The sequence below is a fragment of the Rhinoraja longicauda genome, chromosome 12 (assembly GCF_053455715.1).
Source record: "Rhinoraja longicauda isolate Sanriku21f chromosome 12, sRhiLon1.1, whole genome shotgun sequence".
NCBI lineage: Eukaryota > Metazoa > Chordata > Chondrichthyes > Rajiformes > Arhynchobatidae > Rhinoraja > Rhinoraja longicauda.
Genome location: NC_135964.1, coordinates 13,865,676 through 13,893,120, shown reverse-complemented (window position 1 = coordinate 13,893,120; position 27,445 = coordinate 13,865,676). Strand labels below are relative to the sequence as shown.

Here is a 27,445-nt window from a genome sequence, read left to right as displayed (position 1 = left end):
TGTGCTACAGGTTTAGGTTTATTATCGTCACGTGTGCTGAGGTACAGCAAAAAACTTGGTTTAGTTTAGTTTTAATGTCACGTGTACCGAGGTACAGTGAAAAGCTTTGTTTTGCTTGCCATCCAAACAGATCAGATATGCCACACGTAAATACCATCAAGTTAAACTCAAGTACAATAGGTAGATCAAAGGGGAAGATATAGAGTGGAGAATATAGTGCTCAGCATTGTAGCACATCAGTTCCAGGGTCAAAGTCCAATGTCCGCAACAGTGTGGAGGTGAATCGGCCAGTAGCCGAGCTTATGGGAGGACCGTTCAGTAGCCCGATAACCGAGGGGAGGAAGCTGTTCCTGAGTCTGGTGGTGTGTGCTTTCAAACTTCTGTACCTTTTGCTGGATGTTACCCAGAATTGAGGGCCTGAGCTACAGGGAGAGGTTGGGTAGCCTGGGACTTTATTCCTTGGGGTGCAGAAGGCTGAGGGATGTGTACAAACCAGGGAGAAGAAGGAATGACTGGGGTGGGACAAGTCTTTGAAAATGTTGCCTGCTATCCCGAGGCAGTGTGAAGTGTAGATGGGAGCAATGGTGGGGAGTCTGGTCTGGTCTGTGTGATGGACCGGGCTACATCCACAACACTGCAATTTCTTGTGGTCTTGGGCAGAGCTGTTCCCAAACCGAGCTGTGATGCAACCCGACATGCTTTCTACCGTGCATCTGTAGAGGAATCACTGGAGACATTTGAACTGGGTTCAAAATGGACTGGAAAGCATAATTGGCATTGCACCTTGTTCAGAGGACACTTTCTGTGTGTGGATGGTGTCAGTCCTTATTCCATTAGTCATTAGTCTGAAGAAGGGTTCTGACCCAAAACGTCACCTGTTCCCTTTTCTCCACAAATGCTGCCTGACCCGCTGAGTTACTCCAGTACTTTGTGTCTATTATTCCATGAATGTTTGACGTGGCTAATGCTAAATCAATGCCTGCAACCATGCGGGAAGAGCAGGCGTGAGCAGGAAGATAACCCTGTGCTTGTGTAGGAGTGGAAGCGTTGGGTTTAGATCCATGCTGCTGGGGAGTCCATGTGACAAATGCCTACTTGCCGTGTGCTTTGAATCAGGCCTTCCACGTCCTCTCATTTATTTTCCCCAATTGATTCAGTGTTCCCACCTTGAATAAATGTCCAGTCATCCAGCAGAGAAGTACAATGGCCAACAATCACCCTCAGGGATGGCAATGGCACTGTTGCGCTACGATGCTGAGAACTATATCCTGCATTCTGTATCTTCTTTTCTGCTATATCTATTGTACTTGAAAGAACACAAAGTGCTGGAGTAACTCAGCGGGTCAGGCAGCACCTTTGGAGGGGGTGGACAAACAACTTTTCGGAATGGGACCCTTCTTCAGACTGATGGAATGGGGGGGGGGGAAGAAAGCTGGGAAAGAGAGGTGGGAGTGGGACAAAGCCTGGCAAGTGATAGGTGGTGACAGGTGAGGGGGGAGGGGGGTGATTGGCAGATGGGTGGAATAAGCGACAAAGGCTGGAGATGAAAAGGAGACAAAGGGGTGTCGGATTAGGAGAGAAGAGGAGGAGTGAAATGGAAAGCCAGGCCGAGTGATAGAGATGGATTGTGGTTTCAAATGCAGAGCTCGCAATCATACAGCTGTTAGAAATAACCATAAACACCACTGTAACACAAGCCCACTGTTGAGCTCACCTTCTTCAGACGTCAAGAAACTTTGCCTTTGCGTTCACAGTCATTTATCTTCCTCCTCCTCCTCTTCTGACTCTTGACTTCAAGTCCTCGTGCACATGATGAATTGAGTATCTGCCTTATTCTGTCTGGAACTTTCTTCAGAAGAATTTCCACTTCACATTCAACCGAAAGGATGGAAACTTAATTCATCAACCATGCAGCTCCCTGTAACTGCAAAGAGATTTTCACCAGCAAAAAGCAACGGTCAGGATTCTTCTTCAGACCGATTGAAGCAGGAGGGAGAAAGCAGGAAAAGAGAAATGCCCCTGGTACTATCAGTGTGAAGAAGGCTCCCAACCTGAAACGTCATCTGTCCATTCCCTCCACAGATGCTGCCTGACCTGCTGAGTTCCTCCAGCACTTTGTGATTTGCTCAAGATCCCAGCATCTGCAGTTCCTTGTGTCTCCAGATTGTTTCAGTGGTTATGCAACATGCAGCCGTGATTATAAACTGGACATTTATTGACGTTGCTAGTTTGTTTCTCGGTCCCGTACACCGTAGTTTGGACCCTTATGATTAATGTTTTATTAACTTGTGGCCAATGTAATTAACCCGAAAGTCTTGCACCAGCGATCAGTCACAAACCCAGTAATAATTATAAATTACTAAGCCAAAACTAATAGGCAACATGATGAGTCAAAATGGCTCCTGATGACCCTAGTTATGCTACAAGAATCAGGAAAGAAAGGGTGGTAAGGTGAGGACTTGTGGTACATGGAACAGTTCAGTACAGGACAGGCCCTTGGGCCCACGATATCCATGCTGAACATGATGCCAAGATAAACTAATGTCCTCTGCCTGCACGTGATCCATATCCCTCCATTCCTTGAATATCCAGGTGCTTATCCAAAAGCCTCGTAAACTACACTATCAGCTTCTTCCAGCCACTCACCACTCTGTGTAAAAAAATACTTGCCCTGCACATCTGCTTTCAACTTTAAATCTGCACCTTCCAGTCTGTAATATCTCCACCCTGCGAAAAGGTTCTGACTGTCTCCCCGATCTATGCCTCTCTGGTCTCCCCTCAGCCTCTGACGACCTCAAGAAAAAAAATCTAAATCTGTCCAACCTCTCCCTCTGGCTAATACCCCCTAATGCAGGTCGCATTGTGCTAAACCTCCTCTGTATCGTCCCCAGCAGCCTCCCTGTAATGGGGCGACTGGAACTGCATGCAATACTCCAAATGTGGCTGAACTATAAAGTCTGGGATCATTGTGTCAGAGTTTGGAAGGACTGAAGGGTAGCCAGCAGGAGGAGGAAAAATATTTCTTTTGGACGCACATCCAATAATCCTGCTTTAGTCAATTCAAAGGTTGTGTTGAACTTAGACTTTGGGATATTGCACTGTAATCTTAGCCACAAAGGATATCATAGGAAAGATTGTTTGTCATAAGTTAGTCTTAGCACAGTTCTTCGACTAGTCTGTTAATGCTATAGTCCCCCTTTATCCTTATTAAAACAATGTGCCTCAGCACTTTCATTGAGAAATCAGAGTAGCCACCAGAACAAGCAAGGAAAAAGCTTCTTCTTCTTACTCCTTACTCCCCTTATTCCTGGAGCGGCACAGTGGTGCAGCAGTAGAGTTGCTGCCTTACAGCGCTAGAGACCCAGGTTAGCTCCTGACTACGGGTACTCTCTATATGGAGTTTGTACGTTCTCCCTGTGACCACATGGGTTTCCTCTGGGTGCTCCAATTTCCTCCCACATCCCGAACACATAAAGGTTTATAGGTTAATTAGGTTGTAGGGTAGTGCTAGTGTCCGGGGTGATCGCTGGCCTCACGGACTTGGTCGACCGATGAACTTGTTTCTGCGCTGTATCTCTAAAGTCCAAAGTCTAAAGGAAAAAGAAGTCAACATAATTCTAAATTTATCCATATTAAGTGATTCATTTGAATATATTTAAGGTGACTCCACCATATCTGTCCTATATCTGGTTCAAGGGAATGAAGATGCTGGTTTACACAAAAGGACACAAAGTGCTGATGTAAATTAATGGGTCAGGCAGCATCTCTGGAAATCATTGAAAGGGGACATTTCGGGTTAGGGCCCCTCTTCAGACATCTAGTATCAGGTTTAGCTTCGTTTACTTTGGAGATCCAACATGGAAACAGGTCCTTTGGCTTATTGAAGCCACACCGACCATCGATCACCCGTCCACACTAGTTCTATGTTATCCCACTTTCTCATCCACTCCCTATACATTAGAGACAATTTACAAATCCAAATTAACCTTCAAATCCGCACGTCTTTGGGATGTGGGAGGAAACCAGAGTACGCGGAGGAAACCCACGCGTTCACATGGAGAACGTGCAAACTCCATGCAGACAGCAGCCGGGATCAGGATCGAACCTGGGCCTCTGGCGCCGTGAGGCAGTGGCTCTACCAGCTGCACCATTGTGGTTATCTGAGCATTATCTGGTATTGCAAACTCCGTGGAATTCAATAATATCCTCTGAATACTTCAAATTAATTCAAACATATTGGCTGCAAGTAGCTGTTTAGCCTTGCAGAGTCACAGCTTTATGCCTCAGCCAGACAGCAAATTCACTGGGCTAGTTGTCAGTGCTGCAAGCATAGGTCTAATGCTGACACCTAGTGAAGTGAGAAGCAATCAGCAGATGAACACGCGTCTAATCCACCCCTCACACCAAGGGGAAGCTGTAACTACCTTACTCTGTAGCACATTGCACCTCACTCTGCCTCACCTTCTCTTGAAATCTCACTGAGCTGTATAAAATCATGAGGGGAACAGGTAGAGTGAATGCACAGAGTAAGGGAATCAAGAACCAGATGACATAGGTTTAAGGTGAGGGGGGAAAGATTTAACATGAACTTGAGGGGCAACATTTTCACACAGAGAGTGGTGGGTATATGGAAAAAGCTGCCAGAGATTGTTGAAGCAGGTAATATAATGACAGTTAAAAGACATTTGGACAGGCACATCGATAGGAAATGTTTAGAGGGATAGAGGACAAACATGGACAGGTATAGCACACCTCGATGAGACATCTTGGTTGTCATGGGCAAGTTGGGCTGAATGGCCTGTTTCCGTGTTCTGTGACTCTATGACTAATTAAACACTCTTGACTCATGATTTCTCACCTTTTTGCATATCAAATACAACTTAGATGAGAATCTTGGCTGGCATGGACAGAATGGGCCTGTTTCCATGCTGTTTGACTGTATAACACACTCTTTTGTTAACATTCCCTCTTAACTCAGCAGTGCATTCTGCCCCCTTGTGTTCTCTGCAATCCCCTGCAACACATGCATAGCTGTAGCATTGGGTATGCATGCACAGATCAGGAGGGGGTGGTGGCATGCATGGGATGACACGATGGTGCTTCCTGCCTGCAAACCCTGGAGTTTGTTTTGGGGACCGTGGATTTCTGGTAACTTTCAAAATCACTGAATGCTGAGTGAATTTGCAGTCTGCACATTTGTGGATTTGTGTAGGAAGGAACTGCAGATGCTGCTTTAAACAAAGATAGACACATAAAGCTGGAGTAAATAAGCGGATCAGACAGCATCTCTGGAGAGAAGGAATAGGTGACGTTTTGAAGGGTGTCAACCTGAAACATCACCTATTCCTTCTCTCCAGAGATGCTGCCTGACCCGCTGATTCACTCCAGCTTTTTGTGTCTATTTGTGGATTTGTTTCTACTGAGTACTATATTTACACATCCAATGACACTTTATTGTCACATGTACCTATGTACAGTGAAATTCGTTGTTTTTGCATACAGTAAAACCATACAGCAAACTTCACCGAAGCAGTACACAAAGAGTCCCCATGTTTCTGGCAACAACAAAGTTTCAAACGTTCTTAGTATGGTCTATAACAGTTTTGGTGCTGCAAGTAAGAATTTCATTGCTCCATTGTGGGACATATGACAATCAAACACTCTTGACTTGTAAATATACCATCAAAACCATGCATGTGATATTAATAGCTGGTCATCATGTCATGGGCGAATGCTTCTTGTTGGTTTATGGTACCGATTTCTAAATGACTGAGACATTGGCCAATATATATCATTTCCTCTCCTCCTCTTTAAAATATTCAGTCTTATTGTAAGACCCGCATCCTGATGGTCTTCTCTTCCCCCACCCACGGGTCAGTTTTGCTTTGAGATACAGCGTGGAGCCATGTCTTCGCCAAACATCAATCGCCCGTTCACACTAGTTCTGTTATCCCACTTTCCCATCCATTTCCTACACATTAGGGGGCAATTTACTGAGGCCAGTCAACCTACAAACCCACACGTCTTCGGAATGTGGGAGGAAACCGGGGCACCTGGACAAAAACCCACACAGTCACAGGGAGAACGTGCAAACATCACAGAATCAGGATCGATCATGGGACTCTGGCGCTATACAGCAGCAGCTCTACGAGTGCTGCCCTTTATGTGAAAACAAATTTAGTTTTATGTTTCATAAATAACATTCAAGAAGTGGAGAAACCTGATCAAAGTATGTAAAATTCTAAGAGGCATAGATAGGGTAGAAAGTCCCTATTTCTTCGGGTAGAAATGTCAAATACTAGAGGGCATAGCTTTAAGGTGAGAGGGGAAAAGTTTAAAGAAGATGTGTGGGGCAGGTGTTTTTACACAGAGGGTGGTGAGTGCCTGGAACACACTTCCGAGGGTGGTGGTGGAAGCAGTTACATTAGTGGCATTTAACACATTATAGTATTATATGGTATTAATGGTATCATGACATCATGATATTTCTCAGTTTCTCGAGTGAATTTAGTGAATTATTGAACTTTTTTAGTTTCGAGATACAGCGCGGAAACAGGCCCTTCGGCCCACCGGGTCCGTGCCGACCAACGATCCCATTAACACCATCCTACACCCACTAGGGACAATTTTTATATTTATCAAGCCTGCAAACCTGCAAACCTGTACGTCTTTGGAGTGTGGGAGGAAACCGAAGATCTCGGAGAAAACCCACAGAGGTCACGGGGAGAATGTAGAAACTCCATACAGACAGCACCCGTAGTCGGGATCTAACCCGGGTCTCCGGCGCTGCATTCGCTGTAAGTTAGCAACTCTACCGCTGCGCCACCTTGACCGCCCTAGTGAGAGTGGTCCTGATCTACCATCTACCTCATTGGAGACCCTCGGACTATCTTTGATCGGATTATACTGGACTTTATCTTGCACTAAATGTTATTCCCTTTATCATGTATCTCTACACTGTGGATGGCTCGATTGTACTCATGTAAAATCTTGCCGTTGACTGGTTAGCACGCAACAAAAGCTTTTCACTGTACTTCAGTACACTGAACAATAAACTAAACTAAACTAAGACTTTTGGATAGGTACATGGATATGCAGGGAATGGAGGGAAATGGGTTATGTGCAGGCAGTTAAGTGATGGTCTTGGCATCATGTCCAGCACAATATTGTGGGCCGATGGGCCTGTTCTTGTGCTGTGTTGTTCTATATTCAAAAGCTGCCAAGAGTACATTCCATGTTCTAAGCAGTAAATCAATAATATATATTTTTGTGAAAGTTAGCCTGTCAAGAATGGCTGCAGTGATTTGATGAAAGGGCTTAAAGTCCATCAACTGCCAAGAGCCAAAATAGTCCTCCTGAGACCTTCGATGGAACATTTACCAAATGATCAAAAGGCGGCTTGCAAGCAAGGCTGTTTTCTTCATTAAACATGTGTAAAACAAATTCTTTCTGTTGGCAGTCTTCCCTTTTCTCTTTCAGCAATATTCTGATTGGGTCAGTTTGCATGTGGTTGAGCAGTCAATGTGGCCCACACCGTGGCTGCACCTGCCCTGGGTTACAGAGCCCTGAACAGCAGGTAAGCAAGATGATCTCACCCCCCTTCACCACACCGCATGTGAGCAGCAGGATGGGTCTTGCAGGACAGATTGTGAAATAACATACAGCCAGAAAAAGAGTCATTGTTCTGCTTTGGAAGAATAATAATTTTGCTGTCAATTAAGATCTTCCTTTAACCATGCAGCACAATATATTAAGAGCTCTGGGAGCTAGCAGAATCAAGGGATATGGGGAGATGGCAGGCATGGGTTACTGATTGTGGATGATCAGCCATGATCGCAATGAGTGGTGGTGCTGGTTTGAAGAGCCAAATGGCCTCCTCCTGCACCTATTTTCTATGTTTCTATTAAGTGCAAAATACATAAGCACAAAATATAAGTAGCCTCATTGTACTGAGGTGATTTCCAAATGGAGACACAAGAGACTGCAGATGCTGGAATCTTGAGCAAAGGAAAAGGTGCTGGTGGATCTCAGCAGGTCAGGCAGCAGTGAAAAGCTTTTCGCTGTACATCAGAACCTGTGACAATAAACTAGGGTCTTGACCCAAAACATAACCCATTCTTTCTATCCAGAGCTGCTGTCAATACCGCTGAGTTACTCCAGCATATTGTGTCTATAAACTAAACTAAACATCTGTGGAGGGAATGGACAGATGACATTTGGGGTTGAGACCCTTCTTATCTCTTCTCTCCACAGATGCTGCCTGACTTGCTCAGTTATTCCAGCATTTTGTGTTCTGTTAAAATAATGTTGCTGTGTTTCCACACACTGTTTGTATCTTTGCTCCATAACACACACATGGGCAACATCAGAATACATATCCATTCAAATCGTCAGAGCATGTCGTAAGTTAATTTGCTAATGTCAATTGGAAACGTGCAGAGGAAGAGCAAAGCAATGTTGAGCAGAAGGTTGGTGGATGTTGTGCCAGGTGGACTGAAGCTCAGTGAGCGGAGGGAGGCTGGGGGTGGGCTTGCGGCGGGGCCCGCCAGGGGGCGCGGGGCGCTGGAGGACCGCGCTGGTCGTGGAGCGGGGCCATCTTGCTGCTTTGTCCCCTTGTTGGCTGCGGCTGCCGCCGTTGCCGCGGCAACCGGTACAAGCGGCGGCCAGGCGGCAGGTGCGGCGCTCCCTCACTCCCTCCCTCACTGCGCGGCGCTCCCTCACTCACCCCCTCCCCACCGCGGCGCTCCCTCCCTCACTGCGCGGCGCTCCCTCCCTCACCCCCCCCCCCGCGGTGCTCCCTCACCCCCCCCCCGCGGCGCTCCCTCACCCCCCACCCCCCCGCGGCGCTCCCTCACCCCCCCCCCCGCGGCGCTCCCTCACCCCTACCCAGCGTTCCCGCACCCGAGGGCGCCCCCTCTTCCCCTCCCCATCTCCCCAGCGCTCCCTCCCTCCCCCCACCAGGCCCTCCCTCCCTCCCCCCACCAGGCCCTCCCTCCCTCCCTCCCCCCACCAGGCGCTCCCTCCCTACCCCCACCAGGCGCTCCAGCCCCCCGGTGCTCCAAGCTTTAAATATGTGCTTCTATGTTCTTTTGGGACAAATTGATGAAATCCAGCACGTCTGCTCTTTGTTCCATAACAATACTGGGTATCAGGACTGTTGGTGCATTCCAGATGTGCAGCGTTGACAAGCTGGCAGAGGGGAATGCACATTTTAAATGCCCACCCTGACTTGTACCTTCCAGTAGTTCGTTTCAGTGAGGCAGGTGATTTAAACCCACATGAAGTATTTCCTTGTTGGCCACATCATGCTGTGAAAGACACAGCTCTTCCCAATGCAGCCGGTGCTCTACTTTAGAGCTTCCAGTGCAGCAGTTGCACATGACCAGATTCCTCCCAGAAATCGCACATCATCATAACTTGGACAAAGACACAAAGTGCTGGAGCAACTCAGCGGGTCAGGCAGCATCTGTGGAGGGGATGGGCAGGCGACGTTCGGGTCAGGACCCTTCTTCAGATTCTTTCTGCGTCATTCGTCCATTCCCTCCACAGATGCTGCCTGACCTGCTGAGTTCCTCCAGCACTATGGTTTGCTCTAGGTTCCAGCATCTGCAGTCCCTTGTGTCTCCACCATAACTCGGACATGTATCACATTTTCTTTTCTCTCACTGAGTTTAAGTTGAGTAACTCAATATCATGGACTTTCACCACGTGATTTGCAGCAGATAGACACAAAGTGCTGGAGCAACTCAGTGAGTCAGGCAGTATCACTAGAGAAAAGGAACAGATGACATTTCGGTACGGAACTATTCAGTCTAAAGAAAGGCGTTGACCCAAAATATCACCTGTTCCTTTTCTCCAGAGACGCTGCCTGGTCCATCTCGTTGCTCCAGCACTTTGTGTCTATCTTCAGTATAAACCAACATCTGCAGTTCTTTCCTACACATGAATTGCAGCACAGATTGATGTTCTCGATTAGTAAGGGTGTCAAAAGTTACAGGGAGAAGGCAGGAGAATGGGATTGCGAAGGAAAAATAGATTGCATGCCAATAGACTGGATGGGCCAATGGCCTAGTTCTGCTCCAATGCCTTATGAATTTATGATCAAACCATGGAAGGCCCACCACCACTAGCATTGGATTGCAATAAATGCTATAGTACCTGAAAACAAAAGGAAAATTCTCTGAAATTATGGGCATGTCTGGCAGTGTGAAAAGAGAGAAACGGTTAATATTTCAGTCCAATGACATTGGCTGAGCATTTGTAGCATTTTCCGTTTTTATTTTAGAATACAAGAGGAAGAGATTGTACTACAACTTTACAAAACCCTGTCAGACCACACCTCGCACACACAATGAGCATTTGAAGGAATGTAACTTTGATGCCAATGATACCTGGACTCCAAGAGGTAAATTACATGCAGAGATGCTGTAGACCAGGATTGTATTTTGTGGAATTTAAGGTTAACAACTAGAGGGCAGTCCTGAGCCATCTACCTCATTGAAGGCCCTCGAACTATCTTTAATCGGATTTTGCTGGACTTTATCTTGCACTAAACGTTATCCCCTTTATCATGTATCTATACACTATGGACGGCTTGATAGTAATGTACAGTCTTTCCACTGACTGGATAGCACGCAACAAAAAACTTTGGTACATGAGACTCAGGTTCGATCCTGACTACGGGTGCTGCACTGTAAGGAGTTTGTACGTTCTCCCCGTGACCTGCGTGGGTTTTCTCCGAGATCTTCGGTTTCCTCCCACACTCCAAAGACGTACAGGTATGTAGGTTAATTGGCTGGGTAAATGTAAAAAAAAAAAAAAAAAATTGTCCCTAGTGGGTGTAGGATAGTGTTAATGTACGGGGATCGCTGGGCGGCATGGACTTGGAGGGCCGAAAAGGCCTGTTTCCGGCTGTATATATATGATATGATATGATATGATATGATATGTGACAATAAACTAAGCTAAATTAAACTAAACGAGACTCAGAGACGATTCGATTTAAGTCTTCGAGACATTAAAGGAATCTGAGTTTCTCTCTGTCTAATGGTCTAGAATTCATCACATTAAAATCAAACTTAAGCTTTTTATGAGGAAACATTTACTAAAACATGATAGAAGTTTGAATCTTCTGCAATTTATGCCAGATGTTAAATTTACATAAAAATATGAACAGAGACCAGGCCATCACAGAATCAGGCCCTTCAGCCCACAATGTCCTTGCCCAAGGTGATGCCAAGTTTAACTAATCTCCACTGCCTGCACGTAATCCATATCCCTCCATTCCCTGCGTATCTGTAAGGGGCAAAGGCAGGTAAATGGGTTTGGATTGTGGAAGACCAAAGTTATTGTTTGTGGTCAGTGTCCTTTCACCAGAGCATGTATTCTGTTTTTGTGATTAATGATTTTGGGCCACAGATCTGATATGATCTCATTACTTGGCTGAATTCCTATTTTTCTACCTAGAGACATGAAATGTTACATTTCAAAGTCAACTGTGTAAAGTTGTATAGTTATTAATTATTGTAGTGGCTGGGAATCTGGACCAAACTCTTTTTATTAATGTACCTTGGCTCATTACGTATTTTGAACTCCAAATGCAATATAGTTTAATTACGAGGACAGATTGCAAAAATGTGGCTTCTAATCCTCTACCAAACAGAGTAGTTAAGGCTAAAGAACAAGGATAGCAATTGAAATTTAATCTAAAGAATTGAAGTAGTGCATTTAAGGGCAAATAAGGCAACTGAATACTTGATAAATGTAGCAAAAGCCATGGTTGAATGACGGAGTAGACTTGATGGGCCGAATGGCTTAATTCTGCTCCTATCACACGACCTTATGAGCCAATATAAAGGAGCAGATGGATCGTTGAGTGCATGCCCACAAGTCCTTGAAGGCAACATGTCATCGGGGTGAATGGAAAAGCATAGGGGATACATGCGTTTCTCTTCTAAGGCATGAAATCTAAGTGCTTGGAGGTCATGACACATGAACTGATGCCCGTTTCTTTCACACCAATCATTGTGTTACACATTGATCTCCCTGATTCTATTAACCCTGTGCCAGAACCAGGGGCCACAGTTTAAGAATCCAGAACCAGGGGCCACAGTTTAAGAATAAGGGGTAGGCCATTTAGAACAGAGATGAGGAGAGTTGTAAATTTCAGTCAGAGAGTTGTAAATCTGTAGAATTCTCTGCCTCAGAAGGCAGTGGAGGCCAATTCTCTGAATGCATTCAAGAGAGAGCTAGATAGAGCTCTTAAGGATAGCGGAGTCAGGGGTTACGGGGAGAAGGCAGGAACAGGGTACTGATTGAGAATGATCAGCCATGATCATATTGAATGGTGGTGCTGGCTCGAGGGGCCAAATGGCCTACTCCTGCACCTATTGTCTATTGTCTATAGTTTGGTAAGGTAATAATCCAGATATTATCACCTTTGTGCTTCTGCTTTTTAATTTAGTCCTACTTGTTGAAACTCTCTTGGCAGAAGCTGTGTTGTTGGTATGTATGTAGAGAGCATCCTGATTCTCCCACTGCTACCTCTCCAGCCCAGAGGAGATGTTCTTTGCATGGCACCAGGGAGGGAACATTGCCTGTAGGCTTCATGTTCAATGACTCAAATGTTAGAATGCTTAAGAAAATGAATAACGTGTTCTAGATGTTGTTATAAATATGTAACCGAGTGCTGGTTGGAACATAGAAACAAGGAACTGCAGGTGCTGGTTTACAAAACAGGACACAACGTGCTGGTCTGAAGAAGGGTCCCGACCGGAAACGTCCCCTATCCATAGTTTCCAGAAATTATACCTGACCTGCTGAGTTACTCCAGCACTCTGTGTCCCTTACTGGTTAGAACAGTCTGGGTATCTTTGTCATTTTGTCAACATTCCAATTACTGTCAGTTTTATGAAATGCACTGGGACATATACTTGTACCATTCAACTAGATTGGTGAATAGAGCCTTACAGTAAAGATTTCCTGCAGCTGGCCGAGTCGGCGGAGTCGGCACTGCCCATGACTGGCGGAGCAATGTTGCCTCCATGGTGCCATGCAAAGGACATCTCCTCTGGGCTGGAGAGGTAGCAGTGGGAGAATCAGGACCCTCTCTACATACATACCAACAACACAGCTTCTGCCAAGAGAGTTTCAACAAGTAGGACTAAATTAAGAAGCAGAACCACAAAGGTGATAATATCTGGATTATTACCTTACCTATAAGCAAACTAGCACAGTGTTAATAGGATCAGGGAGATGAATGCGTAACACAAAGATTGATGTGAAAGAAACGGGCATCAGTTCATGTGGCATGACCTCCAAGCACTTATATCTCATGCCTTGGAAGAGAAAGGCATGTACTTTGTAACTTTGTCAGTGCCCTTATGTGGCAACTATTTGCATACCTTGGGTATGCAAGCAAAGAATTTCACTGTGACTTGTTACATGTAACAATAAAGCAGTCATTCATTCATTCATTCGTATTGTTAGTTCATAAAAGACCGCTTGGTTTGTTCCAAGAACAAGGACACAGCATCTTAAATATGCTGATAGCTAACATAATTATTTCTCAAGCAAGCATTTATTGTAATGCATTTAAGGGGTCATTGTGGGGTGGTACCTCAGCAGGGAACTTCAGGAACATATGATTTGGATGGTATACAGCAATATGTCTTGCTCACTTTTTTTTTGCCAATTGAGAATTGGAGAAATAAGGGAAAATGGCACTAATTTCTCCAAGATGAAATCTCAGGAATGCATTTTACAAACAGGCAGCAGGATAAAACGCTTTTGTGATATTTTTTAAAAGTAGGTTTTGTTATTTGTGTTTTATATCCCAGTAGATTTATGTCGCCAAATAGTAACTAGTAAGACAAACTAGAAACACAAATAGAAGATGCCGAAGAAAGAAAAGTCTGCAAAGTCAGCTAAGAAACCACTGATAAAATCCGTAGCGTGGGAGGAAGGACTATTGGCAGCTCAGATTGAAGGGGTAAGTTGAACATTATAACTTTAGAACATAGAACTGTACGGCACAGTTAGTTAGTCTTCAATGTCTGTGCCGAACATGATGCCAATTGAAACTGATCTCCACTGCCTGCACGTAATTCATGTCCCTTCTTTCCTCGATATCTAGATGGAGCAAAGGCAGTTAAATGGATTTAGAGTCATAGAGTCATACAGTGTGCAAACAGGTCATTTGGGCCAACTTGCCCACACCAGCCAACATGACCTAGCTACATTAGTCCCACCTGCCCGAGTTTGGGGCATATCCCTCTAAACTGGGCCTATCCATGTACCTATCTAATTGTTTCATAAACTTGCAATAGTCCCTGCCTCAACTACCTCCTCTGACAGCTCACCACCCTTTGTGTGAAAAAGTTACCCCTCAGATTCTTATTAAATCTTATCCCCTTCACCTTAAACCTATGTCTCTGGTCCATGATTCCCCTACTCTGGGCAAGAGACTCTGTGCATCTATCCGATCTGTTCCTCTCATGTTTTTATATACCTCCATAAGATCACCGCTCATCCTCCTGTGCTGCAAGGAATAGAGTCCTACCTAGCCTGTTCAACCTCTCCCTGTAGCTCGTACCCTCGAATCCTGGCAACATCCTCGTAAATCTTCCCTGTATCCTTTCCATCTTGACAACATATTTCCTGTAACATGGTGCCCAGAACTGAACACAATACTCTAAATGTGGCCTCACCAATATCTTATACACTGCAACATGACCTCCCAACTTCTGTACTCAATACCCTGACTGATGAAGCCCAATGTGCCAAAAGCCTTTATGACCACCCTATCTACTTGCGACTCGACCTTCAAGGAACCATGCATCGGCACTCCTAGATCCCTCTGCTCTACAACACTCCCCAGAGTTTTACCATTCACTGTGTAGGTTCTGCCTATGTTAGACTGCCCAAAATGCCACACCTCACATTTCTCTGTATGAAATTCCATCAACCATTCCTCAGCCCACCTGGGCAATCGATCAGGATCCTGCAGCAATTTTTCACAACCATCTTCACTATCTGCAAAACCACCCACTTTTGTATCATCTGCAAACTTGCTAATCTTGCCATGTATGTTGATCATTGATGTAGATGACAAACAGTAACAGGCCCAGCACCGATCCCTGAGGCACACCACTAGTCACAGGCCTCCAGTCCGAGAAGCAACCTTCCACCATCACCCTCTACTTCTTTCCATGAGCCAATTTTCTATCCATTCAGCTATCTCTCCTTGGATCCCATGCGATCTAACCTTCCAGAGCAGCTTTTGTGGAACCTTGTTGAGTACTTTGCTGAAGTCCATATATACAACATCTACAGCTCTGCCTTTTTAGTCAATATGTAAAGCTCAACCTTTCAGTCGATATTAGGATAGTTAAAATGCTGCAGGTACTGAAAATACTCAGATGGTCATTAGTTGGAGATAAACAGAGTTAATGTTGCCCAATGAACAGTCAAGCCGCTATGGTATCTGCCACCACCATCACCCCTGGGAGCACGCTCCAGGCACCCATCACTTTCTGTAAAAATATATCCCACACATATTTTTAACCCTTTAAACTTTCCCCCTCTGATTTTAAAACTATACCCTCTAATCTTTGACATTTCCATCTGGGGGAAAGGACTCTGACAGTCAACCCTATTCATGCCCCTTGTACCTTTATATACTTTCATCAGGTCTCCCCACAATCTCCAATGCTCCAGAGAAAACAATCCAAGTTTGACCAACCTCTCCTTGTAGCCTCTGATCCAGGCTGCACTCTGGTAAACATGCAAAATTCTGATATTTCAACAAAGGACACAAAATAACACACTTTCAAAACAGTTTTTACTCGGGGCATTAGTGTCAATAGACACTGTTTCCATTGTTACTTGTTTCCAGTATGTTACTTCCCTGCTTTAAATATAAATGAAGTAAACAAGCAGCTGCAATTTTAAATCCTTCTTATTGGTTTCTGAAATAATTTAGATTAAGATCTTTGCAGTTGGAAGCCATCAATGTTTACAGATAAAGGAAATGTTCCCTTTTCTGTCTAAGTGTAATTTGTCTTATTTGTATGTCTGCCTTTTTATTTATTTTATGTAATTATCATCATAAAACACTAGAGGCGTTGACATAATCATGAATTCTGAGATGGGATTATTGCTGAAATAACATGTTTAGGAAATACAGAGTGAATTCTTCCTTGTATAAAATATAAATATTTTATAAAATATCATACCTTAAAAATTCCTGGGTCAATTTACTCCTTTAACAATTGATATGTATACATTGGATGTTTGCAACATTTTTGTCAACTTTTGTCAACTTACTTTAAGGAAAATGTGCCAAACTTGTGCCACATTTCTGGCAGGCATCCACTATAATTGAGAATTAGGCTGTGACTTCGATTATTATGTTCAATTTATCGGAGATTCTGTGGGGATGAATAACAGATAAAGCTCATGTCTTCCCCTACGAAGCCCGTAAAGCAAGAAACGCAAGGGGTCCAATAATTAGGAGTCCTCACATTCACTCTTCCTTCACAAGTGCCCTCTCCCCTACTCTTGGCATGTTCCCCAATGCAATTGCAAGATAAGCAACACTCGTCCTGATGAGTCGGAAGAGAGGTCCTGATCCGAAACGTCATCCTTCCTTTCCCTCCACCAAAGCTGACTGACCTGCTGAGTTTCTCCAGCCTATTTTTTGACGCTGTAAAGGCAAGTGATTTAAAGGAGATTTAAATGGGTGCAGTAAAATAGCAAAGAGAGAAATATGGAAAAGTTATGAAGCTCCTTTGCAAAGGGAAAAATGGAAATAATACAAAGAGAGGTAGTCCAATAACTTATCAGGCACTAATTTGCACTTCCAGAGATCGCCGTGACACCAGTGGAAACTGTTATCTATCATTCAGGCTCATTAAAAATTCTTCCTGCATCAGACAATACTTTACCGTACTTAATCCAATATAGTGTATTCCATTTATATCTTGTAAAACAATCAATGTGACAGGTGGGAGATCAAAGAGCAGATAATTACATCTCCTGCACTTGTGTTGGAAGCTGCTTTGAAATGGAAGGGATGTGATGGGAATGGTTGGCACTGACCAAACTATCGGGAAGAATGGTACTTTTCCAATGTTTGAGAAGCGGGGTTTTGATTGAATGAAAGATACAGCATGGAAACAGGCGCACAGGGTTCAGGCTGACCATCGATCGCCCGCTCACACATGTTCCATGTTATCCCACTTTCTCATCTACTCCCCACACACGGGGCAATTTACAGAGGGCCAATTAACCGTCAAACCTGCACATCTTTGGGATGTGGGAGAATACCGGAGCACCCACAGGGTCACAGGGAAAACTCCATGCAGACAGCGCCTCAGGTCAGGATCGAACCTGCATCTCTGGTGCTGTGATTCAGTGGATCTACCAGCTGTAGCACTGTGGTGATAGTATTGAGCAGGAGGTGGCAGACATGTCATAGACTAATGCAGTGACTCTGCTGAAAGGTTAAGTTGAGAAATCCTTCAGTACTTACTGAAGCGTGATAGGTAAATGTGCTTGTGGGAAAATAGGCTTGTGTGAAGCAAATAGTGGAAATTAATGTGTAACTGTTTTTATTCTCACACTGGTTTACTTGGTGTTACAGGAGCACTGGAAGACAGCTATTTACTTTGCAGTGGGTGAGGAGCTGGAGAATGAGATGTTCCTTGCTGCCCTCTCTGCAGCTATCGAAGTCCCACTGCGGAAGCTTTTCAGCACCATTTCCTGGGAAGGAACGCTGAAGCTGGTAAGTGCCCACTGTTATAATTTAAAGCCATTTGTTTCAAGTTGTCAGGTACTCAAAGAGATGTCAAGAGACAAGTCAAGAGTGTTTAATTGTTGTATGAACCGACAAGAGAACAAGGACATTTTTACAGATGAATAATGGAAGGAAATATGCTGCAAACAGTAGTTGTGTCGCATTTCCATTTAGAGGAATTCTTGTTCATTTTGAACAATTTCAGAAGTTTTGACACAGTGCTCCGTGTACAGGAGAAAATAAGTAATTCTGGAAGAATGAGCGCTTCTCTTTCAAAGGCACACTTCCAATGCACCCTGACGGCAGCGAAGCCTGGTGCGGAGAGGATGATATAGAGGATTTACACATCATGGAGCAGCTGGAGCCAACTAAGGAGAGCTCCTTTAAAGAACCCAAGCTGTCCCAATCCTGTTTCAATTGGCACAAACCCAGAAGACAGAACTCTTTGCAATTCAATAAAGTTTAGAAGTGGATTTAACAGGTCATAAAGCCAGATAATGAAAGTGTTAACAGTAGGGGTGCTGTTCCAAGTTTGGAATTGAGGAGTACTCCTGCTGACTGCAGGGAGCTTTACTTGTACATGAGCTACGTTAAATATAACGTTTTTATGATTTATTTTTTATATACAAGTGTCATATGGAGGTGGTACTATTGATTTTCTACTTAATTGTGGAAATCCGCTTTCAGAGGGCTTGGGGGGAAAACAGAAATAACAGAAATGGGAAATTAGTAGAAGAATTGTCTTACCATGCACTATGTTTCAGGTCACTGAGCTTGGAGAACCAAAGAATCAGAAGCTAACCGATCTCCCTATGTTTTACGAGGTAATAATTTCTACATCAGCAACTTCAAATATTGTGAAATGGATTGAGGCAGAAGCAGTCTCTGAGGAGAAGTATGTCAATGTTTAATCGTTTAATGTTAGCTGTAAATAATAGGTGTTCATTTCCCAATATACTAGTAATGTTAACTATTGCAGTCATTGCTAGGAGATTATTTATAAAATATTAATGTTTCTCAAATGCAAAATGCTGCTTAATTTAAAAAAATTATATCACCGCTGCATATAAAATTCTTTACAGATTTTGTACTAAACCTTCAGCAGTTTACAGAGGCCAATTAACTTGCAAACCCGAATGTATTTGGGATGTGGGAGGAAACCAGAGCACCTAGAGGAAACCCACGTGGTCACAGAGAGATTGTATAAACTCCACACGCACACTTTAAAAAAAATCAAAATAAACTTTATTCAAGTAAAAAATATATACAATATAGAAACCGTGCAAAAAATTTGTCCGACATTCTCGGAGACTATTCATACATTCAATACTATTTACACAAATTACACAGTTTCACCCCACGCCCTTGCCACTCGTGTGGCCCCATGGTGTGGAATCCCTTCCCTTATTTTGAGGGGCGTCTCTCTCCACCACACCCTGCCCCCCATGTCCAGCAGCAGAAGGACCCTAGACTGCGGTCCTCCCCCACAGAGCATTGGCGTTGGCTGCACCAAGCTTCAGCACGTCCCGTCAGCAGGTGCTCTTGCAGTCTGGAGCGAGCCAGTCAGCAACATTCCCGGATGGACATCTCGTTCTGCTGGGCGGTCAACAAAGTTGGGGCAGAACAAAGAGCGTCTTCACCTACTTGATGACCTTCCAGCGGCGATGAATTCCGCCTCTGAATGTGTCTCTGGGAGCAGTCTGTAAATCACAGAGTCCTCTGTCATGGAGCTATTCAGAATAAACCGTGACAGGGACCCTTGCAACCTCTCCAGACTCTCTTTGCAAATCCACACTCTGCGAAGTGGTGGGCAACCGTCTCCTCTCCATAGCAGCCGTCCCGAGGGCAGCGTGCGCTGGTAGTGAGGTTCCGACGGTGCAGGAAGGATCTGACTGGGAGGGCTCCCCTCACTGCCAGCCAAGCCAGGTCTTGGTGATTGTTGGTGAGTTCTGGCGATGAGGCATTTCCCCAGACAAGCTGGGCAGTCTGCTGTGGGAACCACGCCACAGGATCCATGGAGTTATTTCCTTGCAGTGCCTGCAGGACGTTCTGTGCTGACCACTGCCCGATGGACGTGGTCAAAGGTGTTGGTCCGGAAGAACCTTCCCACCAACGACAGATGGTGCGGCAATGTCCAGCTGACTGGCACATTGCATGGCATCCGAGCCAGTCCCATCCTTCGCAACACTGGGGACAGGTAGAACTTCAGCAGGTAGTGACACATGGTGCCCACGTGCCTTGGCTTTACACTCCGCCTGATGCAGCCACAGATGAAGTTGGCCATCAGGGTGAGGGCGACGTTGGGCACACTTTTACCCCCGTCGTCTGCCGACTTGTGCATTATGGCCCGTCGCACCCGGATAATCTTTGACCCGAGGAAGAAGCGGAAGATGGCCCAGGTGATCCTGAGGAGTAAAAGGGAGGGACAGGCTAAGTACTGCAGCCCCGAGCAGCTCACACCTGATGACCAAATATTTCCCCATTATAGAGCTGCTTCCAAAGCTCCAGTTTTGGCTATCCGCTCCAGCCAATTCTTGTCACACGCCTCAGCCCCCCCCTGAAGCAAATCCCCAGCACCTTCAAGAAGTCAGGCTTGATGCTGTAGCGAACAGAGGATCAGTCGGGCCAGTTGCCAAAGAGCATGGCTTTGCTCTTCCTGCTGTTCACCCTGGCTCCCGTGGCCAACTCAAACTGGTCACAGATGCTCATCAATCTGCGAACCGACCCTGGATCCGAGCAGAAGACGGCGACATCGTCCATGTACAGGGAGGTTTTGACCTGAGTGCCCCCACTGCCTGGCAATGTCACTCCTTTTATGCTCACGTCCTTCCTGATGGACTCGGCAAATGGTTCTATACAACAAACGAACAAGACAGGGGAGAAAGGGCAACCCTGCCTGACTCCAGACCTGACGGGGAAGCTGTCTGATTCCCACCCATTGATTTGGACTGCACTACAGATATCGGAGTAGAGTAGTTGGATTCACTTCCTGATTTCCTCCCCAAAGCCCATTTTGGAGAGCACGTCCCTCATGTACGTGTGCGATATCCTGTCGAAGGCCTTCTCCTGGTCCAAGCTGCCCAGGCAGGCATCCACCCATCTGTCCTGCAAGTAGGCAATGGTATCTCTCAGCAGCACCAGGCTGGCTAAGATTTTCCTGCCAGGTACAACACAGGTTTGGATCACCTGTCCCAGAGCAGACTTGATCCGGTTGGCGCTGGTCTTAGACAGGATCTTGTAATCAACATTCAACAATGTGATGAGTCTCCAATTCCTTATATCATTCATCTCCCCCTTCTGCTTGTAGATGAGGGTGATGCTGCCCTTCCTCATAGAGTCTGACATGTTGCCGGCTAGAAACATGTCGTTGTTCACTTCCAGCAGGTCCGGGCCCACCCAGTCCCACAGAGCCAAATACAACTCGGCCGGTAAGCTTCTGGGAATTTTACTCGAGTCAAAGGAACGGATGGAGCCAGTCAGCTCCTCCAGGGTCAGCGGTTGGCTCAGACTCTCCCACTTGCTGTGCTCCAAGACCTCCGTGATAGAGGACAGGAAGTTCTGGGAGGCGATGCTGTCTGTGGCCTTTCTGTCATTCAAACCCGTATGAAAGGATCTGCAGATCCTCAGCATGTCTGTCTGTGAGGATGTTACCGAGCCGATCTCCTCCCTAAGGCTGTTGATCACAGAGCTCCCCCTGTGAACCTTATGGAAGAAGAAGTGTGAGCACGTCTTATCCTGCTCCACGTGGCGGACCCTGGATCAGAAGATGATCTTGGAGGTTTCTGAGGTAAAGAGCCAAGCTTGCCAGCCCTTCACCTCTCTAAGTTCCTCCCTCACAGCCACCCCACTCGAGGTCAAGGTCGAACCCGGGTCTCTGTCGCTGTGTGGTAGCAGCACAACTAGAAGTGCCTCTGTACCACTCCATTAAGAAACATTATGAAAACCATGTTAATGTCTTTCTCTCCTATCTGTCACAATCTCTTTTCCTTTGCCACTGTTTCCATCGGGTCACACTCATACTTTCAAACTATTTGCCACAGAAATTCTGACCACATTCCATAAATGGGGACATTTCCTCTGCATCTCATCAAAACCCTCCTTACTTGTAAAGATCTCTCCTAGGTCATCACGTTAGATAGATTTAGATAAAGCTCTATGGGCTAGTGGAATCAAGGGATATGGGGAGAAGGCAGGCACGAGGTATTGATTGGGGACGATCAGCCATGATCACAATGAATGGCGGAGCTGGCTCGAAGGGCCGAATGGTCTCCTCCTGCACCTATTTTCTATGTTTCTATGTCAACCTTTTGCTTAAGGGGAAAGAGAGCCAACATGTTCGTCCTCTCCTGATGAGTATACCCTCACGTTTCTGGTATCACTTTTGCGTAGTACCTAGAACGGTACAACATAGGAACAGGTCCTTCAGCCCAAAATGTCTATGCAGAAATGATGCCAAGTTAATCTAAATTTCTCTGCCTGCACCTGATCCATATCCCTTTGTGTTTTTTTCAAGGTTCCAGCAATTGCAGTTCCCCGTGCCTCCAAATCCCTTGTTTTACAGAAGAAAGTTTTCAGGATGTAGATTGTAGCTTTCCTGCACAACTTCATTGGTGCTACAGCAGTCTGGGATATTCTTAAAAGGGCACAAAGCTGTTTCAGTAAATGCACGTATTACTTTCACCATTTTCACCATTTAATCTGTGTGAATTGTTTGGACATTCCAGGTCGCAGAAGAAGCGTGGGCCTTGCTATCTAAAGGAGAAGAAATTCCATTGCTACTGATCACTAAACTGCTCAAGTTTCAGATCCTGTACCTCAAACAGAAAGACCTTCAAAGTAAAGGCCTTGAAAATAAAGTAAGTTTGATTCATGTTACGGGTTTTGTTTTTGGCTTAAGCTTCTTCATGTGAAGTGAATGCAAAACAATTTTTTAAATAAAAAATTAAATAATCTTAAAAATTAAGTCATCTTTTAAATAACTCAGCGGGTCAGGTAGCGTGTGTGGAGATAATGGACAGGGGATGTTTTGGGTCGGGAACTTTCTTCAGTCTGATTGTAGAAAGGAGAAGAAAGCTGGAAATGTGGTGGGGGCGGGACAAAGCCTGGCAACTGATAGGTGAGGGGAGTTTTGATTGGCAGATGGTTGGAGTAAGTGACAAAGACTAGGAATGAAAAGGAAACTGAGGTGAGAAAAAAAAAATCACCCAGAGTTGTGAATTTGTGGAATTCTCTGCCACAGAAGGCAGTGGAGGAATTCACTGAATTTAAAAGAGAGTTAGATAGAGCTCCAGGGACATAGTGGAATCAAGGGATATGGGGAGAAGGCAGGCATAGGTTACCGATTGTGGATGATCAGCCATGATCGCAATGAGTGGTGGTGCTGGCTCGAAGGGCCAAATGGCCTCCTCCTGCACCTATTTTCTATGTTTCTATGAGACAAAAGGATGTTGGATAAGGAGAGAAGAGGAGGAATGAAATGTGAAGCTGGTGGGGGGGAGGATACAGGAGGAAAGGGACTGCAAGGGTGTGACAAAAAGTGGTGGACACTGCCCAGTTCATCACAGGTACTGACCTCCCCACCATTGAAGGGATCTACGGGAGGTGCTACCTCAAAAAGGCAGCCAACATCGTCAAGGAGTCACACCACCCTGAACCTCTCATTTCACTCCTGCCATTGGGAACAAGATTTAGGAGTCTGAATACTGTGACCTCCAGGTTCGGGAATATCTTATTCCCAAAAACCAACTCCACAAACACCAATTAAACTTCAAACTATGTACTGTATTGGGGATTTGGGCTTTTGCTTTGTTTTGCACTAATATTGCTGCAAGTAAGAATTTCATTGTTCCATGTCAGTACGTATGGCAATTAAACACTCTGCACTCTTGAGTCTATAAAGTGCCCCTAGTGTGTCGGGAGTGGGTGAGAAAGTGGGATAACAGAACTAATGTGAATGATGTTCGGCGTGGACTCAGTGAACCGAATGGCCTGTTTCCATGCTGTATCTTTCAATCAATTAATCAAACTGATAACTTACTCCAACTAATTTAACATGAAAAATATTTGTTTATAAGTCTCACATGGAATCATATATAATATACAGGAGGTGTCATTTGGTGTAGGAAGGAACTGCAGATGCGTGAGTAACTCAGTGGGTCAGGCAGCATCTGGAGAAAAGGAATAGGTGACGTTTTGGGTCGGGACCCTTCTTCAGACTCATTTAGTATTTGGTATAATTTGCTGCCTGTTGGTGGCAGAGTTTTATAATAATCTAGTGTCAAAGACATTTTGAAATTTTAATCCATTTCCCTTTTTTCTTGTTACAGGCTCCAGGAGAGGAAGAGACAACCGTAACACAAAGTGCTGGCAAGAAAAAAGCTGACAAAAAGTCTGCAAACAAAGGGAAGGGCAAAGTGGAAAAGAAATCTCCTGAACCACCAGTTCCCAAAAAGATCACCAAACTATTGAAGCGGGGTGAAGTGGAGGTTGTAGATAGATGCATTAGTAAGTCTCCATTCATAATTATGTGCATTGTAGAAAAGTAACAATGAGCATCAATGGAAAATAACCCTTTCTGTCCTGGGCCTCCTCCACTGTCAGAGTGAGGCCTAATGCAAATTAGAGGAACAGCACCTCATATTTCGCTTGGGCAGTTTACACCCCACTGGTATAAACATTGATTTCTCACTTCATGTAACCCTTGCATCCTCTCTCTCTCCGTCCCTCCCCGACCCTAGTCATTGTACTAGTTTTACCGTCATCCTGTGAGTTCCTCTGTCTACAAACTCATTGGCACCCATCCCACAGCCAACAATGGACCATTGTGGGCTCCACATTTCCTTGATTATCGTTGCTTTTTGCATATCTATTAATTTCGACTGAGTACTGTCTATATCTCTCTTTTCCCTTTCCCCCGACTCTCAGTCTGAAGAAAGGTCTCGATCCGAAACGTCACCTATTCCTTTTCTCCAGCAATGCAGTCTGACCTGCTAGGTTACTCCAGCTTTTTGTGACTATCTTTGTTGTAAACCAGCATCTGCAGTTCCTTCCGACACCTCAAAATGATTAGTCCAATGACATTCTGCCTCAATATCTGTCTTGCAGTTGAAGGAAACGATGCATGATATGAGATCAGACAGGAAGAGCTGCCGTCTCATTAACATTTTCTTTCTTTAACAGATGATGAGCCTGATGATGGTCCTCATCGCTACATCATAATCCAAGGTTTCCAAAATCTTCAGCTCCTCCTCCTCTTGGGAGAATTAGGAATTGATATATCAGCTGTAATAAAACTCAGTTATGAAAGGAATAAGATTCCTCCGAAAATGGATGTTAGTGAAGCTGAGGAGCAACCCTCTGAGACACCTGAAGGTCTGTTTGTTACCCTTTCTACGGTCGGATGCAGATGAGATCAGTCTGATTACTAGGATTTATTACTCATAGGGATAGGTTATCTGACATACGGAAATTCAACGCCCATACCATCGGGGTGCAAAACTACCCATGAGGCATGCACGGACACAAACCCTTCGGCCCAACATGCCACACCTACGTGCGTTTGGCCCATATCCCTCTAAACCTTTCCTAATCATGTACCTGTTCAAATACTGTATCTTCTAAATGTTGTTATAGTACCTGCCTTCACTACTTCCTTTGGCAGCTCGTTCCATGTACCCACCACCCTCTGTGTGGAAAAAGTTGCCCCTAGGGTTTCTATTAAATCTTTCCGCTCTCACCTTAAACCTTTGCCCTCTGGTTCTTGATTCCCCTACCCTGCATAAAAGACTCTGCATTTACCCTATCTATTCCCCTCATGATCTTATACACGTCTCTAGGATCAGCTTCAGCCTCACACGCTCCAAGGAATGAAGTCCTACAATCGTAAGAAACTTTCCACCAAAGCAAGGGTGTCTAGGGCAGAGATGTAAAGTGATTCAGTCTTAAGGGGATCTGTGGAAAAAAATATTTTAGTCACAGGGTGATTGCATTCTGGAATCCAAGGTGAAAAATGAAGGCAGGCACTCCAACAACATTTAAGATGCATTTAGATGAGCACTTGAATCGCCAAAGCATCATCATCTACAGACCAAGTGCTGGCTTAGAAGACTGAGGGGGATCTTATTGAAACATATAAAATTCTTAAGGGGTTGGAGAGGCTAGATGCGGGAAGATTGTTCCCGATGTTGGGGAAGTCCAGAACCAGGGGTCACAGCTTAAGGATAAGGGGGAAGTCTTTTAGGACCGAGATGAGAAAACATTTCTTCACACAGAGAGTGGTGAGTCTGTGGAATTCTCTGCCACAGTAGGTAGTTGAGGCCAGTTCATTGGCTATATTTAAGAGGGAGTTAGATGTGGCCCTTGTGGCTAAAGGGATCAGGGGGTACGGAGAGAAGGCAGGTGCAGGTTACTGAGTTGGATGATCAGCCATGATCATATTGAATGGCGGTGCAGGCTCGAAGGGCTGAATGGCCTACTCCTGCACCTATTTTCTATGTTTCTATCTATGTTTCTATGTTTCTAAATGGACTAGTATTGATAGGTATTGTATGGTCAGCATGTGTGGAAGAACCTGTTTCTTTGCAGCATGACTATGAGTCCATGATTCTATGCTGAGTTTGCTTAGAATATTAATGCATCTTTTTAAAAACAGATTTACCAAATGGCCACAAAAGAAACTGCAATTACTGATTAGTAAAAAAAGACACAAAATGCTCTAGTAACTCAGCAGGTCAGGCAACAGGTTTGAAGAAGGGTCCTGACCCAAAATGTTACTTATTCATGTTCTCCAGAAATACTGCCTGACCCACTGGGTTACTCCAGCACTTTGTGTCTTTTTTTTAACCAAAAGTCCCATATATTGTAATCCTGATAAGTGTGAGGTGATGTGTTTTATAGGGGTGGGGAGTGTGATAAGACGCCACCCCAAATGTAAAGTATTTTTAAGAACATGAAGAACAAATTGCTTTCAAAATCATTGCTGTTTGTAGCTACTGAAGCAGAGATAGAGCAGAAAGAGAAGGCCACCAGAAGTCTGGAATTGTTTTGGAAGTACCTGGAGCCAGTTCTGAATAGTGGAAAGCTTGGTTCTAAACTGTTTGATATTGCCAGACTCCAGTATACTGTGAGAGAGGAGATGTTACCAGAAGATTGGACTGATGATTCAAAGGTCAGTATCAACTCAAAATCTCAGGCTCATCTTTGCTCCTTTTTTTCTAGTGTGCGTACATTTGCCGGTAGGTGCTCACATCAAACTAAAATTATAATAGAAAAATATTGGAGATTTTCAGTACTTAATCATTAACTGAAGCATTCTGTCGGGTTGCATCACAGCTTCCTTTGAGAACAACTCTGCCCAAAATCACAAGAAATTGCAGAGAATTGTAGAAGTAGCCCAGTCCATCACACTGACCGGACTTCCTACCATTGACTCCATCTATACCATGCTGCCTCGGAGAGCAGCCAACATAATCAAAGCAAGAGATTAAGTACTGGGGTATCTCAGTGCATGAGACAACATCTCTGGAAGGCATAATTAAAGACATTTCCCACCCTGGACATTATTTTTTCCTGCTTCCACTGGACAGATGATACATAAGCTTAAAAGCGCACACCACGAGATTCAGGAACAGCTTCTTTCCATCCATTATC

At 44.8% G+C, this 27,445-nt stretch overlaps 1 protein-coding gene across 10 annotated transcripts in view; it reads left to right on the top strand.

Moving 5' to 3' along the window:
- Positions 1–9,224: 9,224 nt before the first annotated feature.
- The window catches only part of LOC144598733 (sperm-associated antigen 17-like), a 134,003-nt gene continuing 115,782 nt past the window's right edge, over positions 9,225–27,445 (top strand). For 8 of the 10 annotated variants that reach the window (XM_078409091.1, XM_078409085.1, XM_078409086.1 and 5 more), the window contains exons 1-9: positions 9,225–9,263; positions 10,286–10,405; positions 13,839–13,990; positions 17,645–17,785; positions 18,562–18,621; positions 22,522–22,653; positions 24,124–24,301; positions 24,977–25,168; positions 26,785–26,963. In XM_078409091.1, the coding sequence (XP_078265217.1) occupies positions 13,895–13,990; positions 17,645–17,785; positions 18,562–18,621; positions 22,522–22,653; positions 24,124–24,301; positions 24,977–25,168; positions 26,785–26,963 (978 nt within the window). In that variant the 5' untranslated portion in view covers positions 9,225–9,263; positions 10,286–10,405; positions 13,839–13,894. Of the gene's footprint in view, positions 9,264–10,285; positions 10,406–13,838; positions 13,991–17,644; positions 17,786–18,561; positions 18,622–22,521; positions 22,654–24,123; positions 24,302–24,976; positions 25,169–26,784; positions 26,964–27,445 lie in introns of those variants that run through there. The other 2 variants (XM_078409083.1, XM_078409092.1) reach the window with 2 other exon arrangements.